We start from the raw sequence: 11,807 nt of genomic DNA on the forward strand, positions 1-11,807 counted from the left end.
TAATTAAGCAGTCCTACATGAAGCAAAAATAAGGTTAAAAAGTCACAAGACTTTCAAAAAAAAAAAAAAAAAACAGTATGGAAAGTTCTTGAGAAATAACCACAATAAAAGCCACAAAAATTAAAAACCATAAAAACTGATATGAAGTCTTGAAAAAATTATGTTTTAAGAAATAATTACAAAATTACTGACTCTAAAATTTGGGTTATTTTGGGAAGGAAGAAGGCAGGAGAAGGGATTGTGGGGTTTGTGTTTGTTTTGTTTTAATAGTTTAGGCTGCTGGTAAACTAGCAACTTCTGCTCGCAGAATTATTTAGGTGCAATGAATTATTTAGGATTCTGTTCTGGTAAAGGTCAGTTTCATGATCTGACCCAGGCTCACAGTCTATGACATACCTTTGCAGAGACTTTCATCAGTCAGTTCATAACCAGTTCCACAACTTGTGTCACGCTGACAGCGGAAGGATCCCAGGGTATTGATGCAAGTTTGTCCAATCCCACAGCTGTGTGCCCCAGTGATACACTCATTAACATCTAAAATAACCAGAGTAGAAAAGATTAAACAGCCAGTACAAAAGGCTTGAAATCACTGGGAAGAAACAGGGTCAAGAGTCAGTGCTGTTCCTTAAATATCTGGAGGCAAGTTGTCCTGTAGACTCTTTCTCCCCCACTAAAGAGGTAAGCACTCACATCTGCCTCAAATTTTTAGCTCCTCTCTGTGTCCGCAAACAGCAAATGAGCTACTATGAGATTCTATATTTTATACAAACATCTGTCTACTACTACTACAAAAGAAAATGGATGCTTATATTGCTACTTTCCCACCTACAACAAACTTGATTTCTCCTGCCTTCCAGCCCTCCATCTGCTCTCTTACCACTTTATTACTTCTGTTGTCCCCATGTTACCCCACCCTGCCTAAATCAGCTTCTCATTGCCCCCTGGCTCCTTCCCTTCCCAGCACAAGTATGTTCTGTCTTGGTCTGTCTCACCCCTTTTTCCCCACCTTCCCTCCCAAAAAAAGAAGAAAGCAGTTTTGTTTCCTTTACCTTCACAAGTGACACCATCAGACTGAAGTTGGTATCCAACAAAGCAGGAGCAAATAAAACTAGCTCCCGTATCCCTGCACTGCTGGGAACAGGGACCAGCACCTAAAAGCAAATGTGATTTTTGAGAACAAGAGTGGAAAATCTGGTATCAGTAGGAAGTTCACCACACAAAACTGGAAGGATGTCAACTGCTTAATTACCAATGCCTAGCCAAAATCCAGGATATTTTACCATTATTTTAGAAGAATGCATGAATTGAAGAGGGAAATATGAGCAAATACTGAGAGAAATGGTCACATCCATTTTATTTCATGAAAGCATTACAAAGAAGGGAAAAAAACATTTAAACACACCATCACCACACGCATTTCCTGCTTTAAAGTTCAGGAAGAAGCTGGTTAGCTGACATACCTCTTGGAGTAACTTTAGAAAATGGTAACTTTTTTACTGCATCCTAAGAAGATCAAGACAGCTCATAACATGTAAATGAAGCATTTACATTAGCTTTGGTATACCTTTATTATTATAAAAAGAAAAAAGTAATCAAGTTCTAATTCTAGTATAAATACAGAAGTCAGGATGGCAATAAATTTGCTTCCTTGTCCTCCCTTTTTGCATCTTCCCTTAACTCCTACCATCACTATTGAGGCCATCTTTTTTTTTCTTTTGATTTGGTTCCAAAATAAGTTAGATATCACAAAAATACCTTGTGTTTTGATGGTGATAGTGGATTATTGTATGCCAGTTATTTGTGATAAGGTTTTGGAATCTTTTTATCCGCATAAATATTTTTAGGTATATGTAAATATTGTGTTTAAATATTTAGATGAGAGACCTCTACGGGACATTAAAGTCCCATCTTCATTGGGAAGCACCAGGAGGAAGCCATTATAAAAACCACACTATTTGGAAATAGGACAACTTTTGATACCTCATACAGCTTGGTAGCTTAAAGAAAACCATTTCAGGACCTGGAACAATTCCTAATGAGGAACTGGCCCATGGTACCACATGGAATGATATTTGATGTTACAGAAGTGGCAAGGGCAATGTCTGTTAGAAGTACATGCGGCCTCATAGTTAAAACAGATAGGTACCCAGCGCTCCATCTATGCTAACAGCCCCTCTGGAAGAAGCATTAAGTACAATTATTTTGGCAAAAAGCATAATGTAGAGACCCTCTCAGATGGAAACTGCCTCTGAAAAGAAATAAAGGAAACCCTTTCACTTGGAAAAAACAAAATAAATTAAGCTTTAGGACAAAGGCTCTCAAATTTTTCTATTACATGGGTCTCATCAGAAAACGTGGGTTGGAAAACAGCTTCTATTTGTAACTGGACAGACTACTCCACCTCTTCTTAGTCATGGAAGAATACCTAAGTGGCAATTAAAGTAATTGATTACATAGAGAGGTAACATTAGGGAAGCATGTAACGTACTTTTGACATGTACTATGGTAAGGAACCAAAGACAAGAAGGAAAAACAGCTTTAGCCTTGGCAGAATGACACACCCAATGACCTAAATAGGTGTTTTCTGTCTCTAGCCTCTAGGGAGGGTAATATCTGCACAACAGGGAGCATAGTAATTCATTCCTCAACTGCTAGGATATCTACAGTCACCTGTGATAGGATGTAGATGCCCTGAACTTTGAAATGGCTGTATTTTCAAATAAGTTATGTAAGTGTCACTGTAGGATGCACACAAACCCTGTGAAGGAGTACATCTCGCATGGCAGGATGAAAAGTTATACTGCAATATCAGTCTATAACTCAAACATTATTCTACCCTAAATGGATTCCAAATTGTTTGTGAAGAACAGTAAATCATTGATGCCTTAAGCTCACAGTTATGTAAATCACATTTGAAAACCAGTAAATTAAAATACTAAGCAGAACATTATCCAAATCAAACATTCCTTCCAAGAGACTGCATTTTGTCACAAAAACCAAGGCATAAAATTATTTAACCTTTTTTTCTTTCTTTTTCCAATCTTAATTTAGATGTTGCAGATAAAACACAAATTAGTAATGTTATTTCAAAACCAATCCCCAAGCTCTAAAGACTATGGAATGACTGTTCAGCACACTAATATCTCCAGACACTTCCAAATGAAAAGTCAAGTTTGTTATCTTCTGGAATCAGTTTTTATCCTGTGCACAACCAAGCTGACTAGATTGCTGCTCCAGATCCATGCCAACACTATCAACCATTAAGATTAGAGAATTAACTTTTCAAAAAGGCCAGTGGAATTTGGAAGATCCTATTCAATATTTTTAGAATCAGGTCTATGTGGATGGATATCAGCAGATGATCTGGCCCTTTACTTTAAAAAAAAAAGTTAATGTGTTAGAAAGATAAGAATGGCCCAAGACAGGTAAAATGAAGTCAAACAGGCAGCTTAGTAACATTTTCTACTTCCTAGGAGCAAATACATCTGTTGCTCTACAAGCCCATGGGGGGGGGGGGGAGCACACAGAGGTAAGAACTCACAGAGATAAGAACTGATTACTTCCCTGCTGGGGCTATTCACTTCACTAGTACTATAATAACAGGAAGTATCTAAAGCAGGGACGGGCAATTCTTTTGGGTGGAGGGCTGCTTGCTGAGTTTTGGCAAGCCATCGAGGGCCGCATGATAGGCAGCCAGGGGAAGATAAATATTAATTTTCTAAGATTTTAGGGGCCCTGCAGACCAGATGCTGGCGGGCCGCATCTGGTCCGCAGGCCGCATTTTGCCCACCCCTGGTCTGAAAGCTGCTATCTACCTCTCTTTAGGCAAGCAGGGAGTGGATACAAAAGGTGATGAACCCACCTGAGCTAGCACTGAAGGAGGAAGCTATTTGCACCTTTTAAGGGTGTGGATCACTTCATCCTAGGCTCAAGAGATGAATGAAACCTGGTGTACTCTTTGGGCAGAACAACTTCATGCTACTCAGTACACAAAGCTAGAGGGAGAATCATGGTTTTAGCCCTAAGGTAGCTAGGTGAAGTTTTTCACTGGCTTGCTTTTTAGAGACAAACTTATCTATTCTTATCTGAGCTCAAAAAACAGAAGACAGGAGGTAACAAAAATCCTTTTCAATAGGATCCAATCATGACACACAGTTGATATGAAACATTTTACAGCACAGTTGAATTTCTGCTCTAGCTACTGTGGTCAATTATCCTTGCTAAACTGTATAACAGTGGGACATGTTCTGCCTTAGAGAAGCATGAGCAACTTTTAAGACACCTGCTGAGTTCTATAAAGCAGATTTGGGGTGCTACAATATATGAACTCTAAAAGTTTCGAGTGCATGTACAAACGTCACCAAACTTCACAACTTTCAGTGATGACCAAAAGACCTTCCTCAAAGCCAACCAACCAAGCAAGACATTATGTCTCATCACTTCCTCCCAGCCTTGAAAACCGGCAGGATCATCAACATCAGGAAATGACTTCTTGAGTAAGAGCCTAACAGGCACTTACCTGTAGGTTACTGCTTCCTCATCCTTCTGTAAGGCGGTGTTGACAATCTCTACCCACAAGCAAGCGGTTACATCCCAGTTAATGCCCACTAGCTATAAGGGACCACAAGGTGGCTCTCACACTGTCTCAACCTCTCCAAGTATTTTCAGATTGGCTTATACATACCAAAGGGTAAAATCTCTTGTCATATAATGACCTGCCTCTATGAGGAGCTAGAGTTTTCCTGAATGCTCAGATCAATCTCAGCTGCCTCTGAACTCAAAAGGAGTTGAAGCATCTTACCTCTGCAGCCATCATGAAGGTAAGGATCTTCTTGGTCTACTTCCTCTTTTGAAATGTCAACTAATGAAAAGGTGAAACAGGCATTAGAGGAAAAAAAAAAAGTTTTATTCTCACAATAAAATACTGTGTACCTGCACAAAGATTTGGACCAGGCCTTTGGGAATATCCAAAAGTAAATATTGAAGAAAATTATTTTAAAAGCAGTTTCATTGTTATGGTTGAAACTTTAAATACTTGCAAAATGAGTGATTTACTAGAAAATATATTATGGAATCATGGATTACACAGATACCAACAAACATTTCCAAGTGAGTTCCTAAAGTCAGGCTTCTAACTAAACCTTAACTTTGATCCTCATCAGATGTTCTGAAGCATTCTCAGCTCCCCTGGACTTCTGCTGCAGCACTTTACATAAAAATCAGATTAGCCATTTGTGTTCATTTAGACACTATTTTAAAAAGCCACTCTATGCCTGAGGTTGACCAGGCAAATCTTATCATTTAAAATAAAGGCACATTTACTGTAATTAGGGATGCGCCCATAGAGATTTTGGGGGCCGATAGCCAATTTTTAAGGAGACATATTGGCCGATACTGATCTGATTTCTGATACGCAGCCCGGCAGCTTGAAAAACTGCATCCAGCTGGTAAGTCTGTTGTGGTGGAAGGGGAGGGAGGAGACAAGAGGCTTTGGTTGGGGTGGGGGGCAGATCAAGGCCCCTGCAGTGTGGGAGGGAGTGGGGCTGGGGCCAAAGCAGGGTAGGGTGTGGGACAGAGCTGCAGCTCATCTGGTGGGCGTGGCTCCTGCCACTGCATGCACGCTGGGAGGGCACAATTTTCTTTATATCAGTGCTGATCCAATATCGGACCGATGTATTGGTGCACCTCTAACATTAATTAGAGTTCTTCATTTTCCATACACATTCCACCAGTGGCATGCGTGAATCCTAGGTACACCCAGCTCACAGGCTTTTGGCCAGCAGTGTTGCACAGCTCATATGCCCTGAGAGTTTTTATATTTCACACTAAAAGATCAGATTGTGCATCACCACTCAGATGCTTCTTAAGTAAAGGGCTCTGAGGTAGAGTGAATAGACAGCATGTCATGGAACATATGCATAGGCAACAAACACATCATAAAGAGCTGCAGTCATCATAAAGTAACTTATTCTTCTTCAAGTGATCATCAGCATGCCCATTCCAACAACAGTAACCCAAGCCATACATCATAGTGATCTGTACTTAGTCATGACTAGAATAGAACCAAATAATATGTAGTGTTCCAGATGGTGGCTTTTGAATTAGAGCAATGTGTTGTGACTGTGTGACCTGACCCATCCCTGGGTAGCTGCTTTCCATATAGCAATGGCAAGCAGATTCTTTAGCAATGCTACTCAGGCTGCCAGAATTCTAACAAAGTGAGCTCTGAGAGCGGTGGGATAGATTCCACCCAGCCACCTATCATATATTCCAACACAGTTGAATATCCAATGTGATAGGCTCTGTTTTGATGTGGCTTTGTCTTTCATTCTCTCTGCAAGGGAAAAAATAGTTTGCATGAAGATCTGGACAGTTTCATCCAGTTCAGGTCAGAAAAGCGTGTTTTCTACATCTAAGGTTTGTAGATGAGTCCAAAGATCCCAGGTCAGATGCTGGTTTCATGGATCTACTGTCTGGACTTCCTGTCTTTTCTAGTCTTGAAAATGAACAGCATGCCAGAGATGTGCAGTTCCTCCTGCAGCCTGTATCCCTCCTCTCTCCCTGATCAATAAAAATATTTCAAATTTACAGGCACAATTCCTTATCCAAGAAGCAATACTTGATGTCCAGGGACCTAGAGAAGACCATTCCAGTTCAAAGAAAAAACAGTAATTTGTCAGTAGCCAAAAACTATTAGCAATAAACTCACTATATTCAGTTGCTATGGTAAGGATTGCTAACAAAGAGCAGAGGGACAGTTTTTATATCTCAAAGCCTAAGAGTAACGACAGGAACTGAACACAGTTGGTATGCCCTATCCTTTTATGCCCTTCAGAGCAGGAGCACATTCTTGTGTGTTGTATAGATATTGGTGGTGAATCTGCTTGCCATTGCTATTGGTGGCAAAGGACTCTGAGTTCAGGTGCACATACGCCATTGGGTACATGGACAGTCACTCAAAGGAGAGCACAATACTACAGCTGCTACTTAAATCATTCAAAGGACAAGCATTCCTCCCTTCCTTACACCCAATGAGGTCATGGAGTGCTGCTCTGCTGTCCCAGACAATTTGTTTCACAGCACGGTATACCTTGGTTCTTCTTTGGAACATCATCACTAACAGACATGTCAGTGCTTCCTTGACCTTTAGCACAGCAGTCGCTGAAAATTTTCCTACACTGTTGTCCTATCCTTAGGTTCAAGTCACAGTTCTTTCTTTGAAGTTGGGCACTCTTTCCCAGCAAGCAACAGAAACAGCATTTCTGTCAAAACAAAAGACAAATAGTGGGTAAAATCCTGCAGTGCCAAAGTCAAGAAGGATTTTGCAATTGATTGCAGTATGGCTAGGATTTCACCCAGTTCATTTATAGAAAACTGAACATCTTTTGCCCCTGATTCTCAAAAGTCCTGAGATCCTTAATTACAGGGTAATTGGGTCTCAGAACATTTTTACTCTTATGGGTCCAGTTGCACTTATCCAATGAGCTTTAGATCTAGTCCTTAAACAGAATATACTGACCAAAGCTATGCTCTGGATTCAACTCTCATGAATCCTGGGCAGTGAATAAACTTCATACCCTCCCACCCCTCTTCCTCAACTCTCTCAGCTTCCCAAAAAATCTTCACACAAAAGTACCTGCATGATATCAAAGTTAACAGACCATAAAAGGAAGGTGTGATCACTGGACTACACCCCTCCACATCAAGTAATAGCATTACATCCTTACAGCCTGATCCTGAAATGGTATCCATTAATGAAAAACAGATCTTTTTGTTTCTTATTCTGGGCACAATGGTTTGCATTGGCAAAACTGAGCCTAAAAATTCAGTGCAGGACTGAAAAAGGAAAAGCAAGGCTGATTTAAAACAAACTACTATTCTGATTCTATTCTGAATTGAGAGCACATTGCTGGCTTGCTCAGTTTTCTCTCTCCCCTGCTGCGAGAAATGAAGGGTGTAATTTGATTCATGGCAACCAATGTCTGCTGTGATGTAGAAGGTAGATTTAAGGGCTTATTCCTTTTAAATTACTTTTCTAGTTGTATTTTGGCTCAAAGAGAGTAGCCTGCACCACTAAAATAAAAGCAGCTGAAACATGAAATAGCTACTCATTGTGGAAGTTAACAAACTAAACCTCTTGTGTCATTTCAAGAAGACATTTCCATCCAAAAACATGAAAAGTAGTAAATGTCTCCCAGCTGCTCCCTTCTCAACTTGCTTATATAAATGGTTGCATACATATGTTCTGTTTTTACTGTTCTGAAGGATAAAATAATAAACCTTCTCTTTGTTTTCCCCTCAGTCTTGTTTTATCCTGCAATCTTTAGAACAGCAAGCTATATATCTGACTTAGTGCTTGGGTATAGGTTGTAGCTGTGTTGGTCTAAGGTCATAGGCAGAAAAGGTTATTTTGGGTAAATCCCATATCTTTTATTAGACCAGCTCAAATCATTGGAAAAATTATTCTTTGCAAGCTTTCAGGTACAAATGCCCTTTGTCAGGCTGAGGAAGCACCTGCAGGATGGATGAATTCCATCCAGGAAGAGCACAGACCAACTGCAGGCGCTTCCTCAGCCTGACCATGGGTATTTGTACCTGAAAGCTTGCAAAGAAGAATTTTTCCAACTATTTGAGTTGGTCTAATAAAAGATATGGGATTTACCCAAAAGAACCTTGTCTGACTTTATACTTCACATTTTACATGAATCTGAATCCAAGTCCTTCCCACATCACTGCAGGAATAAACTTCACCACCTCTGCCTACACAGGTCCTCCCTTTGCTTGTCTGTGAGTTAAGTCCCAAAAGATTTCCCTCTCAACGTACTGTTTGATGTAGAGACTCTTTCATTTTAATACAGCCCACTATATTTTCATCTTGTAGGTAACTTTATAAGTAGAGGTTGAGAAGATCTGTGACGAATACTGACATTTGCTCTGAATTCACTTAATTTTAATACATAGCATTTACCCCATGAATTTACTTTAAAAAATGTTTAGACGTGCCTATACTTCTTGTGAATTTCCAGCTTTCACATCTGTAGATTAAAAGGGATTGAAAGAGGTACATAGTTTGGTCTTTAGGTTATATGTTTTCCATAATCAAGTCTTGCTTAAGCTAGCAAATGTAGCTGTCACCTTGCCAAATCATGATGTTATTCTCTCTGAATACTCCCACTGGTTTACACAAAGTATTTTCAAACTCAACTCATCTCTTATACTACTCTGCCATCTAACATACTGTTCCAGTAGGATGCTGCCAGAGTTCTCATTAGATAGTCTTCCCCCACAAGGGTTATTAAACCTGTCTTTCTTACAATGGTGGACAATCTCTCAGTTTTGCTGGCATGCTGTTTGAACTGTGTCTTCAGAAAAATCTAAAGCTTCTAGCGCACACAGGCCAGAATTCTCTTTTCATCTAGAGGCTGACAAAAGACCATTTTAAGACCAAACCTGAATTGTCTAACAAAAAGTAGGAACAATTTTATTACCCCCTCAGAGTATATAAGTGCCCCTATTATTGGATTTTAGGGTCAACTTCCTGGCTAAAGACAGAAGTGACCAGTATAAGGGGTCAGGAACCAGTTTAAGCCTGTAACAGAACAGAAATTCAATTCACATAGATCCAGTTTCAAAATGGGCGAAACTAGTTTAAGATAAACCTGGCTGAATGTAGTATCAGACTTAACTGATTTGCGTCAAACCTGTTTATGGAACTTCTGTCCCTGACCCCTTCCTGATTTCAGTTAAACTGGAGTCCCCCAGCATCTCATCATGCTTTTCAGCATGGGCTGTGCTCTCTGCTGCAATGGAGCAGGGCTGGCCCCACCCCTAACAGCCAGCAGGGACTTTTCCATCCTCAGTAGCCAGGCGTGGGGTGGATTCCCCTGCCTCACCCCCTCCTCTGGCAGCGAATCAACCCAGCTCCCAGCTGGGGGAAGGGGATAAAACCCCTACTGCCAGCTTCCCCCTGCCCCACCAGGCACAGGGGGGCATTCCCCTCCTCTCCCCCCACAGCTCCTCAGCTTCACCACAGGACCTGCCAGGCTGCAGACTGCACTCACCGGGGAGTCCTGCACTGCAAGACAGTCTGGGACAGGAGAGCTGTAGCCCAGGATGTGAGACCCCCTCGCTCTTCCAGTGTCAGCTGCACTGCAGCCCTGCCACAGCCTGGTGGGCGAAGCAGGCTGGGAGCCACCGAGGCTGTGCCAGGCAGGGCTGATAGGCAGTGGGGGCGCTGGCCATGCAGGGAAGAGGACTCACCCAATACCCCCAGGGATCTCAGGGAGGACCCAGATCCCCGGCAGGGGCAGGGGCAGGGACAAGGTGCCGGGCTGCACCTCTGCCTAGGAGGCTCCAGGCAGCCCCGATGCTCTGATCCCCCCAAGCCAGTTTCAGTGGCCATGCCTTCTCTGCTGTTCCTGGCAAGCAGCAGGGGTCTGCAATGGGGGTAGGAGAGGGATGGGGCAGAGGCTGCTGTTTTTCCTCCTATTCCCTTCTCAGCTAGACTGCCAGCCAGGGAGAAGATGTCACGGGGTGATCCACTCAGCTCTAAGCGGCAGGGAAGCCCACAGTCCCCACCTGCCTAGTGCAGGTGGGCTGGACCTGATGATCTTGTGAGTCCCCTTCCAGTCCCTTACAATCTATGAATCTATGAACCTGAGCCAGAAGCTAAGGTGATCACCTGGCCATGTCCCCTTCCCAACTGGCAGGCTGGCTGAGGATGGAGTGGGGGGGGGGGGGGGGCCATTTCCCTGCCACTCTCTCCCAGCTGCAGGGAAGCCTGTGTTGGGGGCATTATTCCCCTGCCTGAGCAGGGAGCTGGCCCAGTCACCCAGCCATGGCAACTGCTCAGTGGACCAGCTGATGAGGGAGTGAGGGGGTGGGATTTGTCCCTGCTGTGGACTTCACACCCTCTGTGCCGGGCACAGCCTTGCTGGGGTCCAAAGCCAGGAACTGAACAGAGATCAGGCACCTGTCACCTGCCATCTGCTCATGACAGCTCTGGGTGCTTGGCGCAGGCTGCTGCAGGCCATGCATGTGGGCAGCAGCAGGGGGAGGCAATGGACTGTCACAGCCTGGCCCCATGGCCCAGGGGCATAGGCAGCAACTGTCCTGCAGCAGCCTGCCCCAAGTGGCTGGTGCTGCTGCAAGCAAGCAGCAGGTGACAAGTGCCTCATCTCTGCCTGCCACAATAGTTCACTCCACCGCTGCCACCAGGAGAGGCATGGGGAGGGAAGCCAAGCTCCAGCCCACCTGCAAACAACGGCATGTGGAACTGGAGGCAGGAGATGGCAGGCACTGCCCCCTGCCCCCTATGGCTTCCCCAACCCAGGCCTCACTACTGCAGTGGGATGTAGTGGTGAGTTGATCTCCCCCACTTCCTCAGACCCAGGTCACATCCCCACTCCCTGCACCTGCTGGCTGCTCTTGGGAGGGACTTGGCCCAGGGCATGTTGGTGCCCCAAGTGGGGACTAAACCTCCTCTTCCTCTCAGGCTACTGGCGGCTGGCACCTGCGGTCATGGGTGCATGGCCCCAGGTGCAAGAGCAGAGCTGTTGGTGTCCACACCGCCGCCTCCCTGCAATGGAGGGATTAAACCCTGTTTCTCCTCAGGATACCAGGGTCTGGCCCCACCCCTACTCCTGCCACCAGCCAGTGAGTGAGCGGGGATAGCAGGGCTGGGGTCCCTGCAGGCAAGGGTGGGGGTTTATACCCCTCCCCAATCACAGTCAAGCCTGCCCAGGCCTTGCCACACCCCTTCACTCAGCTTAGTTTCCCTCCAACCAAGGGCTCACTCTAGCACTGCC

General features: G+C 43.8%; 1 protein-coding gene and 1 long non-coding RNA gene across 4 annotated transcripts in view; one reads left to right on the forward strand and one right to left on the reverse strand.

The window, feature by feature from the left end:
* Positions 1-11,807, reverse strand: part of FBLN1 (fibulin 1) — a 129,408-nt gene that overhangs the window by 76,463 nt on the left and 41,138 nt on the right. For all 3 annotated transcript variants that reach the window (XM_019544288.1, XM_019544290.1, XM_019544289.1), the window contains 4 exons: positions 7,091-7,262; positions 4,802-4,861; positions 1,050-1,151; positions 397-534 (listed from right to left, as the gene is read on the reverse strand). In XM_019544288.1, coding sequence (XP_019399833.1) covers positions 397-534; positions 1,050-1,151; positions 4,802-4,861; positions 7,091-7,262 — 472 coding nt within the window. The remainder of the gene's footprint in view (positions 1-396; positions 535-1,049; positions 1,152-4,801; positions 4,862-7,090; positions 7,263-11,807) is intronic.
* LOC109316329 overlaps positions 1-11,807 on the forward strand; it is an 18,646-nt gene that overhangs the window by 3,427 nt on the left and 3,412 nt on the right. The gene's annotated exons all lie outside the window — the stretch shown is intronic.

The sequence above is a fragment of the Crocodylus porosus genome, unplaced genomic scaffold (genome assembly GCF_001723895.1).
Source record: "Crocodylus porosus isolate Cpor-Errol unplaced genomic scaffold, CroPor_comp1, whole genome shotgun sequence".
NCBI lineage: Eukaryota > Metazoa > Chordata > Crocodylia > Crocodylidae > Crocodylus > Crocodylus porosus.